We start from the raw sequence: 27,657 nt of genomic DNA on the forward strand, positions 1-27,657 counted from the left end.
AAAACCCATGAATCAAACAAGAGATGAAGTGCGATTTCTTCTAGGAACTAAATTTTGACCTGCAAATGGTTAAAAAGCAGTTAGAGAGAAACAGGTCAGCAACGATTTATAGGACTGAAAATGTAGTACATGTTATAATGTTAAAATGTAGTACATGTTATAGTAGTTTAACCTTTATTTTCATACAGGTTGCAATCGGGTTGATTGAAACTATTTAAACTGGATTTTAAAAATAATGCATTAGAACGACGTACCAGGTAAAGCACCTTTAGGAGTATTAGTTACAATACATTTATTAAATTATGGAAGGCGTGCATAACTGTTCTTTGTGATGGAAGATTATACAACGACCTGGAAAGTTGAACATTCTAATGGATGTGCTACATGTGTAAATTCCTCAACACAAATTAAAGGGTTAGGTTTTTCCAACATTCAAACCCCAGAGATCATGTGGATTTATCTTAGTCTGAGTGTGAAGGCTTTTCAGATGTCGCAGTATTTTTGGAGCTGCTCTGATCTGCTCTCAGTCATGCGCAGGTTGTTTCAAAGTTTACCCTACCTGCTCCTTACAAAGTTATGTACAACCTATACCAGACACCACACCAAGTTTTTTAATGAAATCTGGAACAGATCACATGTTTGTAGAGGTACTTGAAAGCATTGCACCACAAAAGACTGAACCGGTCTCCCAAATAGCAAATTCTCCCAAAGATGACTGCCCAATGAGCTGTTCAACAAGTCAACTATTTTGAATGGTTCAGTCCACTACAACTATTGGATGTCACCTTAGGCAAAGCATCTCTGCAGTTGAGGATGCATGGGCTGCTTACCCAACGTTCACTACCCAACAACAGCAACCTCTTTTCCAGTGTCCAGCATAGCCTTTACATTGCTATGCCACCCTTTTAGAACTCTTCATGGTCACTTTCAAGCTGATGCTCCACTATTGCAAGGGGCGTTTCCTGGACACCATTACCCAAAGTATGTTTTACAGCTTCTCAAACAGCTCCACTTGAACCAATCTGAATTTATAACAGACAATCCTTTTTAAATCAGATTTCCCAGTGCAAAAAAAATGCCAGACGATTGCCAGCAATTTAACGGCTTTCCCAGCCAGCTTAGAGTCTCCAATGCTATCTTAAAGTTCACCCTGCATACGATCATCAGATTCTGACTACTCAATGCTCACATCTCTACTCTTGCGTTTCCTGCACCCAATGAGCCTCCCCTCCCAATCCTGTTGCAGATCACAAAGCAAAAGATGTTCACTGTGTGCTAAATTTGTGCCCAGACAAGAATTTATTTCAGGGTGCATTTCATTGGCAATTTACAGCTTTCCAGGTTGGACACAACGGGTGCAGAGATCACACTAGCCATGAACTGCATTTACACAAAAGTAAAGAGTGAAAGACTAAAAAAAAAAAAAGCAGAAGTTGTAGACAAACAAATTTCACATGTGTGGCAAAAATACTGCAGCAGGAGGCATCATCCAAACTAAAGGTCTCCTTTGTATATAGGTTTACAATATTTTATACATTTTATTTATACAACTGATAGTAACATGCTTCCAACTGCAACCCCCATGCAGAGGATAAAATGTAGATCAGTCAACTCCCCGAGGAGCCAGCATCGAGGTTTGTCCATTGGAAACCTTTCTTGTAGTGCAAGCTGTAATATACGAAACCCAACGTGCAGTATTCGAGGAAGGATTCAGTGGGCAGAGGGCGAGAACATCATCTCTGCCCCTGTACAGGGTGGTAAACAGGTCTAGGATTACATTTTTTTTTTGTTAGGGGAATACAGTTCAGAGAGGTACAAACTTATGAAAAGGTGTGCCAATTGTCAAACCATTTTGAAACTACACACGAAAAAACAAGGATTGAGAAAACGTCACCTACTTGGGTTTAATGGGATCATAGGGCACTTCCTCCAGGAGGTCATAAATGTAGTTGTTATAAATCTCAATATACGAGACAAAAACACTGTAGACACTGTCCTCGTCCACCTCCTCCACCTTGCAATGATCCAAAACATTTATCATGTCTGCAAATTCTGGATCCATTTTCTGCCTGTGAAAGGTTTACCGTAAGCACATTAGAGACATGGCTTTTTCTAGTCACCCGAACAGCATAGATGCAGTTTGACCTGCTCACTAGGAATAAGACCATCATTCTACTGCCTCATCATTCTTGTTCCAAACGCACTCAGGGTACCTTATCATATTAAGGTAATTTACTACTAATGAACGACTAGCTTAGGGAGAAGCAATACAGCAAAACGTGCAATCCTCTTTTTCCTTCTCAACTATGGAAGTTCAACATCTGGAGTCAAGTGCAGATATGTGCTATGTAGGCACAGCTTTGCAATGCCAGTGGGGATGCCACAAGCAAAACATTTATGGGAGGCACACAGCAGAGACGACACAATCCACACAGCAGGGCCACTACTCACCTACTTGTGGGCGTCTTTGGGAGAACCACAGGCTGAGCTTCTCGCCTCTGACGCTCTAGTAGAGCATCCACCTCATTCTGCACATCCATGCCATTTCGATCATCCGGGCGGAAAACCTGAGGGGAGGGAACAGCAATACATCACAATGCCGGGAGCCAGCGACAAACTAAACAGACCCTCCTTCATGGACCTGAAGACCATTTGCATTATCAATGGACCCAAATGTATTTATTTATTTTATTTATTTCATTTGTTACACGCCCAGACCCATAGGTATCACGGCAAGGTTACAGACAACTTATAAAAGTTCTTGTACAATGTTACAGTAAGAGCAAGAATAAAACAGTGATACAGTGGTTCATAAAGGCAGTACATTGGTGGTTTATTGGTTGGTCAGGTGATGCTGTGTTAGGGATAAGAGAGCAGGAAGGTCTGGATAGTCAATATTTGTTGAATAGCCACGTTTTCAACGATTTTTTGAAGTTGGAATCTTCACAACTTTTGAAAGTGAACAATGCAACACAACGAGTGTCTGTGGTCATGGAACTGTTGACTGTTCCACACTGATAGCCACCTCCCCCCCTTTCAAAGCCAAAAGTAACTGATCGTTTTATTTTTTTATTTTTTATTTTTACACAAAAATACTGTCTGAGAAAACACTTGGGAAAGCCCAACTTGGATGAACAGGGTTACACTACTTAGGTTTAGCCTGAACCACACACGGATTTGGTAGAATGGCGAGCAGCCAGGCTCAGTCTAAGGAGGGGTTCGGGAGGCTATAGTCAGGTACAAAGAGGTCAGAGCATACACTTAGACCAAGGAAACACTTCCAGAAGAATAGCTTTTTAAAAAAAAATGTTTAGAAACAAATCACATTGTAAAACAATCTGAAACAAATGCAAACTTTTCCAAACATAACCTTTAGAGACTTTGTTCCAGCCTATCGTAAACTGTCCAACCCTATCTTATGAGAGTCTCAGAATGTTCAGTGGGGACACTGACTGCGCCACCAGTGGCAAGGGGATAGGAAGGTAAACAATACAAGGTTCAGAGTGGCAGAGTCCAACAGGATCTGTTCTTGGTTTGTAGGTACAAGTTAGGTTTTACAAGCCCAGGCAATCAGGATGTTTCCTTGATGGATTGCCCCCAGGACCAATTTCCTAAGGTAGGATTAGAGTACAATCGGCTGTCCACCCCAATGTGACTATGGAGACCTGGAGGGGTGCAAGAGGACATATTACTCACCGTAATCGGGATTCTGGTGCTTGTATCTGCTTAGATTACCACTAGATGTCAGAATAAATGCACAGCATGTGAATCACAGACTACTGCATCTTGCTTTCGAAGTTCAAAAAGGGACATCGACCTAGGCGTGTTTGTAACACTATCCCTACCTACTGTGACATGTAGTCTACCCATGCACCCTGCCGCATCGAGGTCCCCCTGGTTGTTTTTGTTCTGCCATGAGGGACCCTGAAGAGAATACCGAAGTGAGTGCAGAAGGATAGGAAAAAAGTGTACGATGTCTATGTTCCTTCAATTCCAAGTGGGCAGGAAGGGTGGGTACATGTGAATCTAAACAAATACATGCACCAGAAATACAATTACAGTGAGTAATAAGTCTTCTGATGCTTGTGAATCTGCTTAGAATCACATGCTGTGCATAGACTAGCAAGCAGAACCAGGAGATGGTGGGATGTTGGAAGGAACAGCGGCAAAAAGATGTCTCAATACCGCCATACCCATCTGAGAATCAGTCTTAAATGTGCCTCTAAGCAGTAAAGGTATGAATTAAACTCCACGTAGCCACTTTGCAAATGACATCTAGAGAAATATTTGCAATGAAGACTATAGTAGCACCTGTGACTCGAGTAGAATGAGCTCAAAGCGCAAAAAGTAGAACTCTTTGTTAAATGTAGCCAGACGTGTTACTCTTTCAATCAATTTTGAGATTGCTGACTTAAAGACAGAATCACCTTATCTTCCAAAGTGGTTGTGGTTTTGTTTTTTTGAGGTAGTACATTACTGCTCTCCAAACATCCAGACCTTCATTCACCTGAACTGGTTGGGTTTGGAAAGCAAGACAGCAGTTCTATGGATTGGTTTACACGGAATTTAAAGTTAACGTTCGGTACAGAGCTTTGATGTGTGCGCATAAAAACGCTGTCCTCATGAAAAGTAACAAATCGGTCTTGAACAGAGCACCTGCAGTTCACTTACCCTCCTAATGAAAGTAATAGCAACTAGAAAAGCAGTCTTGTAGGCGAGAACCTTAAGACTAGCTTTGTGCATTGGTTCAAAGGAGGGCCCTGTTAAGGGAGTTTTCCTAGTGTCCCACCTGTAGGTAAGACTTTCGTAAACTATCCCAGTGGTTTGTTGATCACCAATTCTTAGTATCAGTCTGTACTACTGCTGGAACCTTGGTAGATTGGCAGAGCAGTCAGGCTTATCTTAAGCGAAAGATGTGAGCTGTAGGCAAGTACACTGAACCCAGTTAGATATGTACATCAAAGAAACAATTACAGTCTATATACAATTATATATTTACTATTTTTACACCAGAATCACCTGAAAAACCTCATACGTTTACACAATAACACTTCGGAATACATGCACACTCGCAGTTCTTAAGAAATACAGTAACACATTTACAATGCATATATATATATATATATATATAAGCAAGTGACTTTACGGAAGGGAAATGGTTAGTTGGTATAATCCTAGCAGTGCGTAAGGGTCTAGAGATGGTTTCTTCGCACAGCAAGTCTTAAGTCCGAGAATGCAGCCCTAGGCAAAAGGCAGTTCGGAGAAGGCTCAAAGTCTTGACAAGCAGCAGAAAACAAAGAGTTCCTGTGTATTTGTCCAAGTCGCTACTCTTTAAGTAAGCAGCAAGTTATCAACCAACGGTGGAGACCCTGTTAAGGACTCAACAAGGGGACACGAGCAGCAGCTTGGGTCAGAGGTAAGAAGGGGGTATCCTTGACAACTCTAAGTGCACTCCAACGTTCTGGAGCAACTTCACAGATCAAGGCAAGCAACATCTCCCCCCCCCCACCCCTACACAATACCTTATAATTGAAGACTACACTGTGGCTGGATTCTCTTCGAGTTGGCTGTGCTGGACCCCCAACCTCCATATTCCTTGGTCCGATGGCAAAAGGCAGGACAATGGACGCTCAGTGTAAGGGGTGTTTTCCTAAGGTCCTACAGGCAGTAAGACCATAGTAAGCTATCCCAGTGGTTTGTAGATTTCCAACTCTTATTATCAGTCTGTACTAGCTCAGAATCTGGGTAGTGTGGCAGAGCAGTCGGGCTTATCTTAAGAGGACGAGGTGAGCTGTAGGCAAGTACTCTGAATCTTAGACGGGCACAGCCAAGAAGCACTTATATAAAAGATATATATTTATTATATTTACACCAGAATTACTTTAAATACTTCAGACGTTTACGGTAGAACACTTAGGAATACTAGATAATACACTTGAAACAGCACTTTCACTTTTGCGTTTGTTCGTGGTTACAATTGTAGCAACACTAGAAAGGGATAAGACAAGGTTATCGTATTATCGGTAACTGCGCACTCATGCGGTTTTCAACAGGTTACACGGTAATGCATTTACTCTGCTAACACATATAGAAAAGTCCCTTAAAGTGGGACTTAAATAAGCGGTTAGTGCAACATGAGCTTAGTTCAAGGTTTTAGAGAGGGTTTCTTCACCTGGCAAGTCTTTAAAGTCCAAAAACACAACCCTAGTTAAAGACAGTTCGGAGAGGGCTTGAAGTCTTGGCAAACAGTGAATAATGAAGAGTTCCTGTAGATTTTTTCCAGTGTGTAAAGTTATTGAAGCAGCAAGTTAGCAACTAACAAAGGAGACCTAAAATCGGATTTGAGAAGGGGGCACAAGCAGCGGCTTGGGTCAGAGGTAAGAGGGGGATGCCCTGGGCACCTCTACGTGCTCTCCAACGCTCTGGAGCGACCTCTTGTAATCAGGTAAGCAATACCCTTTTCCCCACAGTACCTTTGGTTTGAATTAACTGTTCGTGTTGGCTCCTCCGCAATGTGGCAGCTCTGGACCCGACCTTGGTCTAGTGACGAAAGGCAGGACAATGGACAGTGTTTCAGCAGCAGTCTTGAGGGAGGACCTGTAGCACATCTTTCAGCAACTTCTTTGCTCACTTGGTTTTGCTGCCTTTTCAGCAGCACCAAAGGACACGGATTGCCCGGTCAATCTTCTTCGCTTCCTTCAGTCGCACACTCTGCTGAAGGGGTGCAGGCGCAAGTTGGATCGGTTCCCTGGAGTGTCTTTGAGGGCTCAGCAAAGATTGGACGAGTTCGGCATTTGCACAACGATGCACTTGGAATGGGATTGAGGTTTCTCCACTCTGGAAACTCACACGACCTCAGGAGATGGCTCAAAACAAAGTTAGTCTAGGGACAGATTGTTCCCACCAGTCAAAGGGAAGGAGTTGTCCTTTTCGGAGTTACTCTGTCACACAGAAAACAGGGTCAGGACAGCAGTGGTCACTTCACGGTGTTGCAAAGGGTCTCTTGTCTTCTTTCTTCTGTTACTTCAGCTTCCAGTGGTCGACTTGGTTTACACTCCAGAAGCCTCACCTTTTTCCAGTTGCAGCACACACTCCTCTGTCATCTATCTCAGCAATTGTCAGGTTCCCAATAAGTATCTCTTCTAAAAGGAAGATCAGGGTAGTGAATTGTGCGCAAGGAGGGTGCTAGATCCCAAGGCTCTTGCCCAGTGTGGGTATCTAAGGCTAGAGTACTTTTATTTTCCTTAACAATACTTTTTTAGAATTCAGGAATTGTCTGAATTAAAGATGGTGGACTAGCTGAGCAGCAATGATTGGTTCAGAGATCATTGCGAGGTAGTTTAGAATCTTTGAGAAGATTCTAAGCTGCCTTTAATTCCTATCAAACTCAAGCAAGGTCACAGTATCCAGCGCTCTAAAAATGTATTAAGTAAAAACCCGTATGAAGATATTCAAGGAAAGCTGAAGTTTGGAGTGAGACCACCAGTTATCAGTCAAGAAGTATCAGATCTCTGATAAGTGCTAAGACAAGTTGAGAACTAACATTCAAAGAAAGAATGCTTTAATGTATATAGTTTTTAGTTCTCCTTAAAAGGTTTATGGACAAAGGCTTGCAAGACTATTGTTACCGCTGCAGTAGCACAGTGTGCGCGGATCGAAAATACGTTTTACTCAATTGTTGTAAGTTAACGCAGTGCTGCCTCAGAGTCCATTACAACCAAAGTAGAGTAAGGAACAGGTTGCTTACTTGTAACTGTTGTTCTCCAGCATGGGTCTGACATGGAGTCATATGCTCATTAATATTCCCAGTCGTCAGGTTGGGAATTCTCGGGAAAAGAAAAATCAGTTTCATTTCTGAACTGTCTTTCTTCTATAAACCAATCACTGAGCTCTGGGTCATACAGCCCACAGCCAATGACCTAAGCCATACCCCAGGCAGCCATCTTCAGATTTGGTAGCACCTAAAGTGGCAGTAAGACCAAGAGAAGAGCTGCAGAGGGGTAGGTGGGAGGGTTCGCATGTGAACCCATGCCAGACCCATGCTGGAGTACAACAGTTACGGATAAGTAACTTGTTCCTTCTCCAGCATGGGGTCTGGCATGGATTCACATGCTCATGAATAAAGAATACATAGCAGTACACACATGCAAACACAGGAGGTGGCAAGGCTCAACAGAAGCAATCTCTTACCTCCTCACCAGGCTTACCTTCAAGCGAACAGGTTGCGCAGCACTGCTTGGCCGACTCTGGACTCCTCCCTGGAATCCATGTTGACGAAGTAGAATCTCGTGAAGGTGTGAGTCGACCATCACGTAGCAGCCCTGCAGATGTCCAGCAGGGGCACACCAGACAGGAATGCCATTGTATCAGTGATCGCTCTGGTAGAATGGGCTCTCGGACGGCCAGGCAACAGTCGGTTTGCCAACCGGTGACGAGTGATGCAGCCGAAGAGCCACCTGGAAATGGAAGCCTTGGACAGGGTCTTCCCATTGTTCACAGAACCAAAGTTCACAAAAAGCTGAGAGGTTTTCCAGAAACTTTGTGTAGGCCACAAAACTTCAGCGCTCCAGCCACATCCAGCGAGTGAAAAGTCTTTTCAGCCAGTGACAAAGGCGTCGGAAAAAACACCAAGGGTTTGTTGAGGTGATCGTCCGACAGAACCTTGGGTATGAAAGAGGCAGCACCACCCTAGTCACGTGGAAAGACAAAATGGCTTGCAAGACAGGGCCTGGATTTCACCTAAACTACTTGCAGAGGTGATGGCCACGAGGAAAGCGGTCTTCCACAATAGAAACTTCAGCGGAGCTGTATGCATAGCCTAGTCAGCACCACGTTAAGTTCCCACGCCGGGGCCAGAGCCTTGACTGGCGGGAAAAAGCGGAACAGTCCCTTGATGAATTCCTCGACTAGACAGTGCGACCACAAGGAGGATCGTCCTGGAGATCTGGTGTAGCGGGAGATGACCACCAGATGCTCCTTGATAGAGGCGTGAGCCAGCCCCGATTTAGCCAAAGATAGTAAATATGGAAGTACCTGAGGGACAGTGACCCTCAGGGGGTTGATCTTCTGCAACTGGCACCAGGTCGCAAAGCACTTCCATTTGTGTCCGTAGCACTTCAAAGTCGACGACGCCCTGACCTTGGCTTGTACCTACCTGCAGTCTGCAGAAGCCCGTAACCAAACAACTCTAATTCTGCAGGAGCCAGGCCTTCAGGTTCAACGATCTCGGATCGTGGTGCAGAATTGCGCCTCCTTCCCTGGCGAGGAGATCGGCGACCACTGGCAGCTTGACTGGAGGGGATGTTGACATGCTGAGAAGGTCCGGGTACCAGATGTGCCTCAGCCACGCTGGTGCAACGAGGATCATCCTGCATCGGTAGTGTGAGTTGATTGATGGCTCGAAGCAATAGTGGCAACGGTGGTAATGCATACAGAAACAGGCCTTCCCAAGGGAAGGAGAATGTATCCCCTATGCTCCCTAGCTGGGGTAATATGCTGGCTAACCTCAAGCACTTGGTGTTAGTCTCTGCCACAAACAGATCGATCTGGGGACTGCCCCAACTGAGGAAGAGATTGTCCACTTGATCCTGCCAAAGCTCCCACTCGTGGCAAGAGCACAGCTCCCTACTGAGGGAGTCTGCGTCATTTTATCTTTTTACTCCCGCAAGATGAAAAAGAATGAGGAACATCCGCTGGGCGACGGCCCAGTGCCACAACTCCTGCACCTCTCTGGAGAGCACTGGGGAACTGGTGCCCCCCTGCTTCCGGATGTAAAACATTGTGGTGGTATTGTCCGTGAAGACCCTCAGCACTTTGTCCTTGAGGGACAGCAGAAATTACTTGAGGGCCCAAAACACAGCACGTAGTTCCAGGACATTGAGGTCTAGCGCCTTCTCCGGCAGCCACAGGCTGCTGGCGTGGAGACGTCCGGTGTGTGCTCCCTATCCCTCCAGGGAAACGTCTTGTCGTGACAGTCTCCTGGTATGGGGGGGGGGGCCTCTGGAAGTCTGTGCCCCCAGCAATGTTGGAGCGCACGGGCCACCACTTTATTGCTCTATGGAACGCCACTTCGAGCACAATCCGGTCCTTGAAGCTTCCGGACACCTGGATCCAACGGGAGTCCAGGAATTCCTGGAGCAGATGCATCTGCAACCAGCAGAGTCGGTCCAGGTAGATACATGACATCATGCCGAGCAGCGACTTGATGATAGTCACTGTGGCGATCTTCAGTGCCAACAGCCTTTGCACCTTGCCCAAGATAGTCAATATCCTCTTCTCCGACAGGACTGCGTACTGCGAAGGGAGTCAAGCAGGCCTTTGCATAATTCACTGAGAACTCCAGGTTCGTCAGCAGCCGGACGGTCCTCGCCTTGTGCTAGACGGCGATATCCTTTGACTTGGCCCGGATAAAGTCCAGATAAGTAAGTGTGGATCCCTTGTAGTCGCAGACACGCTGCTACTGGAGCTAGGCATTTGGTGAAGACTCTAGTCGCCGATTTCAGTCTGAAAGGAAGCACCTTGAACTGGTAATGCTTCCCCTGGACGACGAAGCGCAGGAACTTGCGATGCTTTTCGTGTATGGGGACGTGGAAGTAGGCGTCCTCCAGAGCAAACGACGACAGAAAGTCTCAATGCTCCAGTTTGCCAAGCACGTGTTGTAGGGTGACCATCCTGTACTTCTGGGACTTTATGTAGTTGAGTCACCGTAGGTCGAGAATGGGCCTCTAGCCCCAGTCTTTTTTCTTACGAGAAAGTACCTTGGGTAAACTCTAGAGCCCTGGAGTCACTGTGGGACCAGTTCGATCGCCCCTTTTCTCAACATGGCCCAGACCTCCAGCAGTAGCTGTGGGATGTGCAGTTCCTGACGGGCCACCAGTGTTTTTCGCGAACACTTCCGTTGAAATTCGAATGCGTGTCCGTTGGCGAAAGCGTCCAGCACCCATCTGTCAGTGGTGATGGACTCCAAGACGCTGATGTTAGGGAGAATTCTCTTATAAGGCTAATTTCCCAAACCTAGTGAGTGCCCCAGCAGCTTTGCTGGATTTTTGGGGTTTGTTTTTTTCTCCTACTAATAGTGAGACTCTTTTCCTCCCACTCTTAGGCATGATTTGAGTGTCTTTGGCTCTTTGTGTGCTTATGGGCCATGGGGTTTTCTTTCTACTCCATAGGGTATCATCTATTTTTTGTGTGCGTTACACGGCACCCTCAGTGCAGTAACACAGGGTGTCATAGTGACCCTCAAACAGACTCCATACCCTGGGACTGACTAATGTCTCCCAGGGCATGTAAAGTCACCATTGATTTTACTAGTCCTAAATTGTGAACAGAACCAGTACAAACCATCATATTGTGGAAGTACTGGAAGGGGTTAATTATATTGCCCCTGGGTCTGTTTTCAAAGGGGCACTGTCCAGTACCCCCTTTGTCGAGTTTCTGGCTGGTGGCAGTGGTTACCACGTGAAATATTCTCCCGGAATATTCTCAATGGGATTTTCCCATTGATTTTAAATGCACCACTTTTTGGTGCAATGTTAAAGATACCGCCAGTTTATTTATTTAATATTAAATCCCCGGTTGGGTCTTTTTGCCAGAACTCTTTTCTAAAATGGCGTTGTGTCTGTCTCTGTAACTCTGACCAAGGTCGAGCCCTTTGTTCCACTATTTTGGCGGGCTTCTCAACAGAATCCCTCCAAATGGTGCCACTCTGTCTGGGTTCCACAGGAGGGGTGGGGGGGGGTGAATTGGCACCCTGGACTGCGTTGCCTCGGCAACCCAAGTCGCACTCTACTCTGATTGGCCCAGTGGTGAGCCGCCTGGCTCACAACTTAGCATGTGTGATTGACAGCTAGGCTGATGAATGGGGTTTTTTCTGCATAAAAGCAGGGCCTTTGGGACTGGAACATCAGAAGTCGCCACAGGACCTAAGAATCCGAAGAGGGAAGAAGCTGAGCCATCTGCAACGACGACACCACCAGTGAAGCCCTGCTGCAACTACCTCACCACTTTCCCGACGACAAGAGAAGATCTTCTGCTGGACGAGTCTTCTTCCTCTGAGCTGGTGGGACCAACCAGTTTGCCCTTTTCGCCTTCTAAAGACGTCTCTTGGTCGAATCGCCCGTGCCAAGCACCCTGGCTGCCCGATAGCCAAGCTTCACGCCTTTGAACGCGAATAAAAGGAACGCTCGTTTTATTGACGAACTCCGCGGCTGGTTTCATCCCTGTGCAGTGCAACGACTCCGTTTCCTCCTCGACGAGATCCTCTCTTCCCCTGGTCGAAACAACGAACTGCAACCACTGCCAGGAACTACCACCGCTGGAGCCCCCCCCCCCTCTGTTTAAGGTACTGTGTCCTGCCTGGCTTCCCTTTCTTCGGTTTGCCCAAGGTGACCCTTAAATCCTTGGCTTACCAACTGGGCTTCTTCTTGAATCGCCCCAATCCCTTTTGAACATTCTGCCAAGACTTTGTGTATTTTTAAACCCTGTGATCCTGGGCACATTTCGCTTTGCTCCCTTTTAAGTGGGCTTGGCCTATGAACTTCGGCTCTACAGTCTATACTGCCTTTATTCCCTTGCTGAGAACAGTGTAGGGACCTGTTTTATTTCTATGCTCTGCCTTTTTCTCTCCCTTTAACTGAACTATTGGAGTGCATCAGGTTATGCGTTCACATCCGTTTAACAAATCGTGGTGTTTTAATTCTGACTTGTCTAATAGTTATTAAGGGAGGTGTGTATACTTTACCCGACTGTGTTTTAACTTGCTTTTGATTTAGAGTGCTAGTATAGTGTGTTTTAAATAAATAATTATATACTTTTTATACAAAGCTCTGGTCAGTGTTTGTTTGCTCTGGGTTTTTAGCCCTATTGTGTATACTCTATATACTGCCCTACTCTTCTTGAGAGAAGTCTGACTGCTCAGCCACAGCTACCAGGTAAATCTGGGTGGTGCAGACTGCTACCAATTGGGTTTACTGCTTACTCCTGTAGTCTTAATCTTTTTGCAGTGTTCCCTAAGGGAACTGCACAGGATTCTGCCTAACAGCTGACTAAGTTAGCCAGCCAGCCTCCCACCGGGGTGCATGAGTGGGGGCACAACGTACTGGCTGGTTCAATCTTGCTTGGAGGTCGAAGCGCCGCCCTGTGGACCTTGACGACGGCAGCTACCCCCGAAAGCCTTGGAACGACCCCGGTTGGCGGCGTGGGTCATGGAACGGGAGGGTTGGCGGTAAGAGGAAGAGCCCCCGCGAAATCCCTTCTAAGACCTGCCAGACTTCCCTCCCGAAGAGCAAAAGGACGGCCGTCGTCGCTGCAGAGTGCCCAGGGCACATCCTCTCTCTGTGTCCGTCTTGATGGTCTGAAGGGATTCATCGACGGCCTTCCCAAACAGGTTGTCTGCGTCAAACGGCATGTCCAGAACTTCATTGCATATATTACACAGTAGACCGAGATTTTTAGGTCAGATATTTGTTACACAGAAAAACAAATATCTGACCTAAAAATCTGGTGTGAGACACACCATGACACCTAATCTTAGGGACTGGGTCTACTGTGTAATATATGCAATGAAGTTGTATTCTCCAAACCCAATGAGAAATGAAATATTATGGGTGTTGGTATTTTGTGCGATTGAATGAATGAGTTTGGTATGTGGCTATGAATGTCGATATTAGATGTTTATGAATTTTTTACCTGTGAAAAATGTTTTTCTATATACTAAATTTGGCTAATAAAATGAATATATACTAAGGAGTGTCATCCCATATTACTGATCCAAGGATATTGTTGTATTATACCTGAAGGATCAGGGTTTAAGCGCAGGTCTACCCCTTTATTTTTCCCTGTGGATGTATGGTGTAATGAATTTTGTGATGTCGAATTTGTGAATACATATGGGTTTTATGAGTAAATGGCATTTGAACTTTTTTTTGTAATAAATTTGACTTTTGTATGTACAAAGCGTGTAAGAATAATCATTCCAATCTGACAGCTCAGGTCCATTTATGTTTATTCTGTTGTCACTTAACTGGAGGACCTTCAGTGTTACAGGTACCCTTATAGATTACATATTTCCTATGAAGAAAGACAGAAGTCTTTTCGGTCAGATCGTGCAGCTGTGCGACAGGATACATGGATTCCAGACATCACTAGCTAAATTGAGTTGGCCAAATATTAAGTAATCAAGAAAGCTATCATTCCTTAGAAGTAGTGCATGAATGTGTTACATTGCCGAAACTGTTGAATGTTTAAAACTCAAAACTGAACTCAGAAGAATTCCAAGACAAGAATCTCCAGGTACAATCTGTTGAACGTTCAGAAACTGTACATAGTTTTTTTTTTTACTTTTACGGGACAAGAAAAGTTATAAGGTGATTTCAAGGCAGCAACTATGAAAGACATTATTTAAATATTGTACAACTGTTATCAATGCTTCATGTGCCTATCAGCAAGAAAGCATAGGCAGAAGGTACATGAAGGGAATGAGGGGGGAGTAATTAAGTAGTAGTAGAACAGTTAGACAAGTGAGTAATATTGTTCTGTGTTAACCTTTAGATCATCTACTCTACCATCTTTACCAAGGAGATTCCAGGAGTCGAGGGCAATAGAAGAGACCTGCGTTTCATTATTTTATCCACTTCCCCTTGGGTTTGCCAGCTTGGTAGTTGTAATTTAAAGATTGTCAGGCCGCCAGGCTTGGGGAGTCTGGTGGGCTATCGTCACTCCTGCAGGAATGAAGAGCTGGGACCTGACAGAATGAAAGGCCCAAGTAACTAATCCTGCCTGAGTGAAGATGGAGCCAGAGTCCGAGTTGAGTTTGAGCACATTGGGGAGGATGATGATGGAGATGAGGGAGGATATGAAGGTACCAAGAAAGGAAAGCATGTCCCTAGGAGTGGAGATGGAGGAACGGAGTAGTTTTGTTCATAGGTCGTCAGAATCAGTAGTATCAGCAGGACTGTTAACTTTCTGTATCATGAAGTAGGTTTAGATTTGCAGAAAACGGAGTGAGTGTTTGATAAGAATGTTAGTTTAACCCCGGGAATATCTTTGTTGACAACACTTCTAACGCCCCAGAAAGAATACAAGTCATTCTTGTTGCAATGTGAGTTGCACTTTATGCCAGAGTATTTTAAAATGTTATGCTGCTTTTTTAAGATTATTAAACAGCATGTCATCAAAAGGGGGAGTCGTCGAGGCTGCACAACAGGTATAGCTTTGGCACCAATGGCGTCTGGCTCTGCCTCATGAGTGGGGAGTAATGGGCCAATGCCCCTGGTCATTGGTGTCATCAAGCCAAGTGTCTGGGTCCGTCGTACTAGGATCCTAGGCTTCGTCTACCTGGTCTGGGAAAAGTCCTCATCTGTATCATCTTGAAAAACGTCCCCTGAAGTATCAGTATTTTTTAGGTACAGGAAAGGCTGCTTGAAAAACTGAGGGCTGAAGTCTAGGTGACTTAAATGGCCTAGCGTTCTCATCAAAGGGAAGAGTTCTTTTAGGGAAGAAAGAAAAACTGACACCTTCTCCATGGTCGCATCAAATCTTTCTCTTGTCCAAGTCCCGGTATTCAGCGAGTGGAAAAGTACCTCCTCTTGAACACAACTTTTTTGACCCTGTAAGGACTGAGAAAGTGGAAGAGGCTTAGACATACCCTTGAGGTAAAACTGGAGGGTAAGCCTGGGTACCAGTACTATAGGTGCCAGGTTGTTAAAGTGTTTTAGGCAATTTCACCCTTAATTTAAGGTGAGTTTTAATTGTCGACGTGTCTGAAACAGCCAAAGATTTAGGGGGAGCCCCATGAGAAGTTAAAGTCTTTGTACCATGCGCTGCACGTGGCGGGAGAACATTGGGTTGTGAACCGCGAGATTCACCAGATTTTGCCAAGGATTTTGACGTGCCCATAGGTGCAAGCGGCTTCTTAGAAGGTATCGTTAAAGAACGCCAATGGGTTGTGTGCTTCGCCGTGGTGCGAGTTTTAGGGGAGTTTTCCTAAAGTCTACCAAAAGGTGAGACTTTATAAAAACTATCCCTTGGCATATAGGCCCCAGCTTCTAGTGCAAATCTGTATTACCCAAGGTTTGGTAGAATGGCAGGGCAGCCAGGCTCATGTTATGAGGATGTGAGCTGTAGGTAAGTTCAATGAACTCAGTAAATACGTAGGCCAAATTAAACTCTTACACACTTGTTATAGTAAAATTGGCATTTATCTTTATATACACAGGGCAAAGTTACATTCAGGTAAGTAAGTAGTATATCAACTATTCAACACACTAGAAAACTTAAGCAATACTTTAGGTGAGTAAACCAATAGTAGGGAAATATACAGATCACTAACACAATTCAATGGTAAGTAGAATCACTTGTTATAGCAAATCAGAACATTTATTTTTATTGAATTTATTTTCTATCGTATTGTGTTCTGTTGTAGGAATAAAAAGGGTTATTCAGCACCAGCAATAGCAGTTCAATACTTTATAAGACGTGTAATACTTTTCAATGGCTTTAAGGCTTCAGCAGTCCATTCCCATCTAGGCAGCAGTTCTTCAGAGTCAGATTGGAGGGAAAACGGGTAAAACACAGCAGAAAAGGTAACGTTCCATAGGATTCTTCGATTACAAGGTTTGCTGCTTTTTAGGGTCAAAAAGGTTTAATGGACTTTGGGAAAGGCTCCTTTTAGGCGCACAAACATTAGGGCTCGGCAAACAGTATGGGTGAACACCCAAACACCGGAATCAGCACGCCAGCAACACAGGAGCAACAAAATGGCATGAGGCAAGTACTACCCAGAGTCCCACAGTACCTGAGGAGTGATCAAGATGCAGCTGGATTCTTTCACGGTTCAACAGCAGTGGACCCGGTCTCCTGTTCCTTGGTCGTGGTGACGAAAGGATGCACTATGAAAGGGATGTCACAGCAGCAGTCAAGAGAAAGGACCCTCAGCAAAGGATTGCCGTTTTGGCACCTTTTCAAAGGCTCGAAGGATGAACATTTACCACCCAGTCAATCTGCTTCTTTATTTTCGGTCCTGCACAATAGTGAGGGGACTTTGAGGAGGAGGATCTTGCCTCTGGGAGGTACAAATCGAGGTCACGAAAGTTCTGAGAGGATTCATTCACGGAAATACGACGCAATGCAATAGGGTCAGAGGTCCCCTAGTATAGGCGGTTTGCAGACCTGGAAGGTCATAGAATGTCGGGGGATGGCTCATCTTGCTGGTTGTTTTATGGCTAGTTGGTCCCACCAGCCAAAGGGGAGGAGGAGTCTTCTTCGGAGCTCCTCTGTCGATTTGAAAACGGGATGATGTCAGCAGTGGTCTCTTCACGGTCACTGGAAGGGGCTGCAGGCATCTCTTCTAGTCTTCTTCGAATCTTCTGTTCCAGTGCTAGACTTGCCTTCTGCCTCAGGAACCTCACCTTTTATCAAGATTTCACACTCATACCCTTCAAGCTCTCCCTGCAGTTTACAGAAAGGGGCGACCAGCTGTCCACTTAGGACAGCCAGCCCCTCCAGTGGGAACTGGCTCCTTTCAGGCACACCAGAAGAAAAAATATAATGGAGTTTCAAAATCCTTCCATGCTTCCTGTCCTTGCAGAAACACTGGAGCCTTGCCGGGCTACACAAAGGGTTGGAAGACAAATGGTAGAAAAAGGACCAAGACAGAACAACCTCACAAGAAATGGTGAAAAAAGGAAGAAAAAAAAAAAGCAGCCACCATGTTGGGACAAGGGCGACCCTTCTGTGCATAACTGCAGCTGAGAATACAGCCTGCGAGCAAATAATTAGCACAAAAGTCAGAAGAACATGTCCACTGCCACCAGCCATACTTGAATGCTTGGTGTTACTGTAACAGAAATGTTACAGGAGCAGAGAGAAAAGGTGTTCGGGAGGATTTTCAGTTTCTGTGCCAATTCCTTTAACCCGAGACACCCACAGCACTTTTGCTGGACAGGACTTTTTCGATTTTATTCTCCTGAGTGACGGGAACTTTTTGCCACTCACTCATTCTATTATTTTGACTGGGATTATAGACTATGATGGACTTTTGCTGGACACTGGACTTTTTCGATTTTATTCTCCAATACATTTGGGTCTAAACCAAAACTCCATGTTTATAATCATGAAGTAAAGATGAGGAAAAGCCTGTACAGATTACACAAATGGCAAGCTCTAAACTATCCTTCTGAGCTGAGGGCAAGATTACTAACACAACTACGCACCAAGTATAAGAACTGGTTACGTAACCATAAGTCCATACTTTATCAGACTGATGGTGCTCAAATGTGAAGTGCTCTCCAATACAAGAATACAGCAAATATATGGGCCATTCTAAATCATTCCACACATGCTTCCCAAAATATTGTTCAAGCCAATGGTGGTCACAGAAGAAAATTTGACATCGCATTATGGTCAACTATACTCTATTAATCCAGAGGGTGGTGGTGGTTTGGACTCTGCTGATGTCGCACAATCCTTTCATCTCGATTTTCAGCTAGATGACATCCGATTTTATAGCGACAGAATAAGTGGCTGCAGAGCTCCAAGACCAGATGTTCTTTCTAAACCATATGTTTAGGCAACAGCCTGATCTCAGGGTCACCATCCTGTTTGATATTTTCACTGCCATAAATCATGCTCAAAAGTTGCCCCAATCTTGGAAACATTCGATTGTATTACCGGTTTATAAAAAAGGGAACCAGCACCTTCCAGCGAGCTACAGGCCGATAGCCTTGCTGGATGCCCCATGAAAAATCGTTAGTCGAATTATGTTGAAAGAACTAAATGCCTGGACTTTAAGATCTAATTTGAAAGATCCATTTCAAGCAGCATTTGTAGCTGCCTTAGGGACATCACCTAATATTATTACACTCAATATGATCAAAGCACAATTTGCTCAACGGAAGCTTCTGCTATACCTGGCATTTATTGATTTCAGGGTAGCGTTTGACTCCATCGATCAGCTTCTCTTGTACCGAAAGCTGCTTCACCTCAAATGTCCATCCTCGTTACTTGCCTTGATCATGCACCTTTACACCAATACCACAATGCAAGTCAGATTGTTCCACGATGACCGGTTATGCTGTTTTTTCTACCTCGAGGTTTGAAACAAGGGTGCATTTAGGCTTCCACATTGTTTAACCTTTTTATTTGAGACATAGGTGAAACTCTTGTGGATGTCATAGGGGATGCTCCAAAGTTTGGATCTCAAAAGATCGTCTGGCTTCTATATGCAGACAATTTAGTGTTATTGTCTCAGACACCGAGCGGCCTTCAAAATCTATTGACTAAACTTGATGGCTATGCTCATGTCAATAACTTAGTGATCAACACTGAGAAGGAACATGTTACTTACCTGTAACTGTTGTTCTCCAGCATGGGTCTGGCATGGATTCACATGCTCATGAATATTCCCCGTCAGGCCGGGAATCCTCGGTATAGAAAAAAATAAGTATCAGTTTTGTTTCTGATCGGTCTTTCTTAGTAGTAACCAATCACTGTTCTCTGGGTCATACTGCCCCCAGCCAATGACTGCCCTCTCCCTAAGCCCCGCCTCTGGCAGCCATCCTCATATTTGGTAGCACGTAAAGTGGCAGTATGACCAAGTGAAGAGCCGCAGAGGGGTAGGCGGGAGTATTCGCATGTGAATCCATGACAGACCCATGCTGGAGAACAGTTACAGGTAAGTAACTTGTTCCTTCTCCAGCATGGGGTCTGGCATGGATTCACATGCTCATGAATAAGAGAATACATAGCAGTACACATGCACAACCACGGGAGGTGGCAACAGGCTCAACATTAAGCAATACAACAACTCAACATTAAGCATCTCTTACCTCCTCACCAGGCTCACCTTAGGCGAACAGGTTGCGCAGCACTGCTTGGCTGACCCTGGACTCCTCCCTGGAGTCCCGATCGACGCAGTAGAATCTTGTGAAGGTGTGCGTTGACCTCCACGTCGCAGCCCTGCAGATGTCTAGCAGGGGCACACCAGACAGGAACACCGTGGTGGCAGCGATCGCTCTGGTCGAATGGGCTCTCGGACGGCCGGGCAGCGGTCGGTTCGCCAACCGGTGACAGTGCATGATGCAGCCGGAGAGCCATCTGGAAATGGAAGTCTTCGAGAGACCCTTCCCTTGATTCACAGTCCCAAAGTTCACAAACAGCTGTGACGTCTTCCGAAAACTCTTCGTGCGGTCCACGTAGAACTTCAGCGCTCTAGCTACATCCAGCGAGTGCAAAGTCCTCTCGGCCGGCGACAAAGGCGACGGGAAGAAAACTGGCAACACCAAGGGCTCGTTGAGGTGGAAGTCTGACGGCACCTTGGGCATAAAGGAGGGGTGCGTCCTCAGCACCACCCTCGTGTCATGAAAAGTCAAGTATGGAGGCTTGCAAGTTAGGGCCTTGATCTCTCCCACTCGTCGTGCGGAGGTGATGGCCACGAGGAAAGCTGTCTTCCATGACAGGAACTTCCAGAGGCGCCGAATGCATAGGCTCGAATGGGGCCCCCATGAGCCTGGTCAGCACCACATTAAGCTCCCACGCCGGGGCAGGAGCCTTCACCGGCGGAAATGATTGGAATAGTCCCTTCATGAATTCTTTCACCAGGCAATGAGACCACAAGGACGCCCGTCCTGCAGTCCTGGTATATCGGGAGATTGCAGCCAGATGTATTTTGATGGAGGCGTGAGCCAGTCCAGCTTTGGCCAGCGACAGTAGGTATGGCAGTACTTGAGGGGCCGTAATCCGCAGAGGGTTAATCTTCTGTGCACGGCACCAGACAGAGAACCTCTTCCATTTATGTCTGTAGCACTTGAGAGTTGAGGATGTCCTGGCTTTTGCAAGAACTTCTCCGCAGTCGGCCGGGATGTCGTACCCTCCAAACTCTAGTGCTGCAGGAGCCAGGTCTGCAAGTTCAACGACTCCTGGTTGTGGTGAAGAATGGCGCCTCCTTCTGTGGAGAGAAGGTCTGCGTCCGTCGGCAGCTTGACTGGTGTGGACGTTGACAAGTCCAGAAGGTCCGGGAACCAGATCTGTCTCGGCCACGCCGGTGCGACGAGGATCATCCTGGACCTCTTGAGCCAGAGCAGCAACAGCAGTGGAGGGAATGCATAAAGAAATAGGCCGTCCCAGGGGAACGAGAAAGCATCGCCCATGCTCCTCGGCTGGGGGAACCTGCTGGCGAACCTCTGGCACTTGGAATTTGTCGCGAAGAGATCGATTTGGGGTTCGCCCCATCTTCGGAAGAGTCGATCCACTTGATCCTGGCGTAGTTCCCACTCGTGGCACGAGCGCAGCTCCCTGCTGAGTGAGTCGGCGATCGTGTTTTTTATTCCTGCCAGATGAAGAGGCACCAGAAACATTCGTTGGGCGATGGCCCAATGCCACAGATCCTGGGCTTTCTTGGATAGGGCCGGGGACCTGGTTCCGCCCTGCTTCCGGATGTAGAACATCGTGGTGGTGTTGTCAGTGAAGATCCTCACCACCTTGCCCTTCAGGGACAGGAGAAAGGACCCGAGGGCCCAGAACACTGCGCGGAGCTCCAAAATGTTGATGTGGAGTGACTTCTCCGGGAGCCAAAGGCCTCTCGCGTGAAGATCTCCGGAGTGCGCTCCCCAACCTTCCAGGGAGGCGTCCATCTTCACCATCACCTGGTGAGCTGGGATCTGAAAGTTCGTGCCCGCCGACAGAAGGGAGCGGGTACCCCACCACCAGATCGCCCAACGGAACGTCACGTTGAGAGGGATCCTGTCCTCGAAGCTGCCCGTTGACTGGACCCAGCGGGCGTCGAGGAACTCTTGTAAGGGGCGCATCCGAAGCCTGCAAAGGCGCACCAGATAAATGCAGGAGGACATCATCCTGAGGAGGGACTTGATAGATCTTACCCTGGCCATGTCCGTGGCCAGCAGACGCTGCACCTTGCCCAGAATGGTCCTGGTCCTTTCCTCCGACGGCGAGGCCAGCCGCGCCACTGTGTCGAGCTTGGCTCCCAGAAACGGGGCGACTTGCGACGGAACCAGGTGGGATTTTGGAAAGTTGGAGAATCCCAGGTCCGTGAGCAGCTGGACTGTCTTCGCAGTGTGCTCCACAGCGAGCTCCCTCGTCCTTGCCCGGATGAGCCAGTCGTCCAGGTAGGGGTAGACGTGGATCCCCTGTAGGCGCAGCCGCGCCGCCACCGGTGCAAGGCACTTGGTGAACACCCTGGGTGCCGACTTCAATCCGAACGGGAGGGCCTTGAACTGGTAGTGCCGCCCTTGGACCACGAACCGGAGGAACTTTCGGTGTCTTTTTAGAATGGGGATGTGGAAGTACGCATCCTCCAAGTCCAACGACGACAGGAAATCGCCCTCCTCCAGCTGTCCCAGCACGTGCTGGAGGGTGACCATACGGAACTTCTGCGCCTTGATGTACTTGTTCAGTCGTCGTAGATCCAGGATGGGGCGCCATCCTCCGGTTCTTTTTTACGAGGAAGTACCTTGAGTAAACTCCGGAGCTCCAAAGCCTCTTTGGGACGAGCTCGATGGCACCCTTCTTGAGCATCGCCCTTACTTCCAACAGTAGTTGAGGGACGTGATTTTCCTTCCTGGCCACAGGTGGAACGCGAGGCACTTCTTCTGAAACTCGAGGGCGTGCCCTTGGGCCAGGGCGTCCAGCACCCAACGGTCGGTGGAGATGGACTCCCACACGCTGACAAACCTCGCCAGCCAGCCTCCCACCGGGGTGCTTCGGCAGGGGCCCGACCACACGGTCGATTCAATCTTGTTTGGAGGCTGCCTTGCCTCCTTGACCTCCCCGTCGACGGCGACGGGCACCACCTGGCTTGCCGCGTCCCCTGTAGGCTTCTCTTGCCGCTTGGGGGTACGTGGAGGAGCCACCTTGTCTGCCTCCGGAGCTCCGAAAGGACGGCCGTCGTCGTTGGAGCACTCCCAGTGCCCGGGCAGTCTCTGTGTCTTGATGGCCTAATCAACTGCCTTCCCAAACAGGTTGTTCCCGTCGAAGGGCATGTCCAAAACCTTGGCTTGTAAGTCCTGGCGGAAATCCGTGGCCTTGAGCCATCCTCGTCGTCTCAAGCAAACGCTGTTGCCCAACTGACGGAAACTGGTGTCGGCGATGTTCGTTGCCACCGTGATGGCGTGGTCCGAAGCAATCTCACCCTCCTGTAGGATTTCAAGGGCCTCAGCCCTTTTGGCGTCCGGAAGGAAGTCTAACAGAGGGGCGATTTTGAACCACAACTCCCTGTCGTAGCGGGCTACGATAGCCAGGGTGTTGGCCGCCTTGATAGTCGTCGCTGCGGATGAGATGACTTCCTGCCCTCGCCGTCCGGCAGGGAAGATGTCGAGGCCGATTTGCCCCCCCCCCCCAGCTTTCTTCTTTGCCGCCGTCGAAACGACCGAATCCGGGGTAGGTTGTGCCCGAAGGCACAAGGGGGCAGCGTTGGGGACCCGGTACTTCTCGTACCGGTCCCTCTTTGCCGACGCCGTGGCAGGGTTCTTGAGAAGGGCGAGCCCCTCATCCGAGATGTCATCAAGAAGCGGTACGGCGAGGACCGTCTTCCTTTTAGCCTTGCGCCGTTGGTAAAGGAACCCTTCTTTCTTCTTCTCTTCTGGGAAGAGCTGGAAAAGCTTGGATGCCCTGGAAATCATGGCATGAAAGGATCCAATCTCGTCGGGCGGGGGACGCCCGAGCAGGGGGCGACGGGGGACACGTCCCGTCGTCGCCTCCATCGTCATCTGTACCTGTCGTAGCCGTGTCCGTGCCTGTATCATCCCCGTGGGTAGTAGACCGGGGGGGAAGGCAGAGCAGGCCGCAGGGGTGGGAGAGGTGGCGTGGGAGAGGTGGCGTAGGATGAGTCGTCCTCTTATGCGGTGGACTTTCCGAAGGTCCTGGCTCCGGTTCCCCCGTCGGGTCTGGCTCAGGTACCTCCGTCGGGGGAAGGGGCAACCTTGTCCTGATCTCCGAGCACAAGGACTGAATCGCTGACAAAATGGCCGCCGAAGTGTCCTGCGGCGCCGGAAACGACGGGCGCGAGGGCTCTTGAGGAGCCTTGTCGGCGACACCGTCGCTCTCGTCGTCGCCCTCGTCGGGATCCCTCCCGATGGGCTGGGCTTCTTCCACGACTTCGATGAGTTCTTCAGAGGTCATGTCCGTATCCACGATGGCCACCAGCCCCTCCCCCACCTTTTCCAACGAGGACTTCTTGGGGGTCTTCTCAATGGGCCTGAAAGACGACTCCCCCCACGGTGGCAGGGAGACTCTGGGTCCTGAGGTCGCCTCCACTGGTGTACCTCCACAGGCTGAGCCAGGTCGCTCCCCCTCTGCCGTAATCTTCGAGATCGACCGGAGCCTCTCTAGAAGCTTTGACTGGTTCTCGGACTTCCTCTTACCCGCGCCAGAGCGTTGGCTCATGGTTGATGGCGCCGGGGAGGATGCTCCTTGCCTGGCAGCCAAGGAGCCCGACCGTTCGGCGCTCCCGGTGCCCGCGGACTCGCGGTGCTTAGCCTTTTGTTGGGCCCCCGTCACCGGGGCGCCCTCACAGGACTTAGAAGACCGCTCAGATTTCTTTTTCTTCTTCTCGCCCGACGGGCTCCGCCCTTCCAGCCAGTTGGCGATCCTTCATGGTCCGCTCCGACATGTTCCCACAAAACGCACAGTCCTTCTCCGTGTGCGTCTTGTCCTCATGGAGACAGAGGCATAACGAATGCTCGTCCTCCTTGAAAACATTCTGAAGCTGGCATCCAGGGCAGGTCCTGAACGTCTTCCCGGGCGTCGAGCTTCCTTTCTCCTGGGCCATGTCCGGGGTAGGCCTCGGAACTTCTGGAATCCTACAAAAGCGTAACTTGACGAAAACTTCACCCTTGAGGGGCGTAGAAAACTACGAAACGGATCCCCGTTGATCAGATGTAGAAACGGAGCTTGAAGCTCTATTTAACCGAAAATGAGAAAAAACTCCTGAAAAAGCGCGAAAACGCAGCAAAAGCTCGAGAGCTACAGCACGAGGACTCCCAACACTTGAACATGCAGTAAAAATCTGAGGATGGCTGCCAGAGGCGGGGCTTAGGGAGGGGGCAGTCATTGGCTGGGGGCAGTATTACCCAGAGACCAGTGATTGGTTACTACTAAGAAAGACACAACAGAAACGAAACTGATAGTGATTTTTTTCCTATACCGAGGATTCCCGGCCTGACGACGGGGAATATTCATGAGCATGTGAATCCATGCCAGACCCCATGCTGGAGAAGATACAGATTCTCGTTTGTAATAATGGCCGTACCTCCAGACAAACAGCTTTAAGTGGAAGCTAGAGAATACAGAACTGCAGGTTGTTTCCCAATACAAGTATTTAGGACTTTTCTTCTCTTGTAATATAGCAAATGATAAAGAGTTCCGATTGAAGTAAGAAATTGCAGACCTTAATATCCCAGGAGTAAATTCTAGCCTATAAATATGGGAAATTCTCATATAAACACATTCTTGTGTTCTATCATCAGAAAGTAATGCCCTTCTATTATATGGCTCCGGAACACAAGCCCCAAAAGAGCACGCAGACTGGGACAGACTGGAGTCCCCGTTTTGGAAGCAAGTTTTGCGGTTACCAAACTGTACACCATTGCCGACTATACAGTTTGAATTAGGCTTATTGTCATTTCATTCACAAGTTGTGTGGCATATGTGCTCTTTATTGAGAAAATGCTTGATGGGCATTTCTGCATTGAATATGTTAAGTGTAGTAGCTTGTTGTTTACTAGCATCTGATGATGACGTTCCTCCTTGCTGGCGTCAGTATATATTAAATGCCATGAAAGATGCGTCAGTCACTCTTGATTTGCTTTTAGAAAATCCAGGGCAAGCAAAACTAAAATCTTTCAGTTCGACTGGAGCACTAATCAAATCAAATGTTCTACATATAAAGATTTTGATATATTGTTATTTGGCACAAAATGCTATCTTGAGCCAGCTGACCATTTATTGATATGTCCTTCGCCACACAGTCGCAGTCAATATATGCGTTTTAGATTCAATCTCTGGCCCACTAATGATGTGTTGGCCAGGCGGAGACAAATACCTGCAGCGCAAAATTACTGTTTTTGTGGAAATATTTCAGAGAAGGAAACTCTAGAACATGTGATAGTGGCATGTCCCGTGTTCAATGCCAAACGCAACACATTTTAAAGGGTTGTTTGCCATTTATCGCCCTGTTGATGCAAACCAAATTTGGCAAAATTATATTTTCCAACACCAAACAAGCGATAATAGTGGCGATAGTTCATTTTTTGGACTCGCATTTTCGCGCTAGCTGGAAGTACGGCATGCAACTAGATTTATGGCAGGTTGATTTGGGTCACAAGGGTCTTGAATTATTGCTGTGGTCTTCGACAAGAATGGTGTTTCTTCCAATGAAGGAACAAGTTACTTACCTGTAACTGTTGTTCTCCAGCATGGGTCTGGCATGGATTCACATGCTCATGAATATTCCCCGTCGTTAGGCTGGGAATCCTCGGTAAAGAAAAAACCAGTATCAGTTTCGTTTCTGATCTGTCTTTCGTAGTAATAACCAATCACTGGTCTCTGCGTCATACTGACCACAGCCAATGACTGCCCTCTACCTAAGCACCGCCTGTGGCAGCCATCTTCAGATTTGGAAGCACGTGAAGTGGCAGTATGACCAAGTGAAGAGCCGCAGAGGGGTAGGCGGGAGGGTTCGCATGTGAATCCATGCCAGACCCATGCTGGAGAACAACAGTTACAGGTAAGTAACTTGTTCCTTCTCCAGCATGGGGTCTGGCATGGATTCACATGCTCATGAATAAAGAATACATAGCAGTACACACATGCACAACCACGGGAGGTGGCAACGGCTCAACATTAAGCAGTACATCAAACTCAACATTAAGCATCTTACCTCCTCACCAGGCTCACCTCAGGCAAACAGGTTGCGCAGCACTGCTTGGCCGACCCTGGACTCCTCCCTGGAATCCCGATCGACGCAGTAGAATTTCGTGAAGGTGTGCGTCGACCTCCACGTAGCAGCCCTGCATATGTCCAGCAGGGGCACACCAGAAAGGAACGCCGTGGTAGCTGCGATCGCTCTGGTGGAATGGGCTCTCGGACGGCCAGGCAGCGGTCGGTTTGCCAACCGATGACAGTACATGATACAGCCGGAGAGCCATCTGGAAATGGAAGCCTTCGAGAGAGCCTTCCCCTGATTGACAGGTCCAAAGTTCACAAAGAGTTGTGACGTCTTCCGAAAACACTTTGTGCGGTCCACGTAGAACTTCAGCGCTCTAGCCACATCCAGCGAGTGCAAAGTCCTCTCAGCCGGCGACGAAGGCGACGGGAAGAACACAGGCAACACCAAGGGTTCGTTGAGATGGAAGTCCGACGGTACCTTGGGCATGAAGGAGGGGTGCGTCCTGAGCACTACCCTCGTGTCGTGAAAAGTCAAGTACGGGACCTTGCATGAAAGGGCCTGGATCTCTCCCACCCGTCGTGCGGAGGTGATGGCCACAAGAAACGCTGTTTTCCACGACAGAAACTTCAACGGGGCCGAGTGCAGAGGCTCGAACGGAGGTCCCATGAGCTTGGTCAGCACCACGTTGAGCTCCCACGCCGGGGCCGGAGCCTTCACCGGCGGGAACGATCTGCACAGTCCCTTCATGAACTCTTTCACCA

General features: G+C 47.7%; 1 protein-coding gene across 7 annotated transcripts in view; it reads right to left on the reverse strand.

Moving 5' to 3' along the window:
• KIF23 (kinesin family member 23) overlaps positions 1-27,657 on the reverse strand; it is a 518,096-nt gene that overhangs the window by 359,593 nt on the left and 130,846 nt on the right. For all 7 annotated transcript variants that reach the window (XM_069624224.1, XM_069624222.1, XM_069624221.1 and 4 more), the window contains exons 6-7: positions 2,452-2,567; positions 1,899-2,069 (exon numbers count right to left, since the gene is read on the reverse strand). In XM_069624224.1, coding sequence (XP_069480325.1) covers positions 1,899-2,069; positions 2,452-2,567 — 287 coding nt within the window. The remainder of the gene's footprint in view (positions 1-1,898; positions 2,070-2,451; positions 2,568-27,657) is intronic.

This window comes from Ambystoma mexicanum, chromosome 11 (assembly GCF_040938575.1).
Source record: "Ambystoma mexicanum isolate Mex_15411 chromosome 11, UKY_AmexF1_1, whole genome shotgun sequence".
NCBI lineage: Eukaryota > Metazoa > Chordata > Amphibia > Caudata > Ambystomatidae > Ambystoma > Ambystoma mexicanum.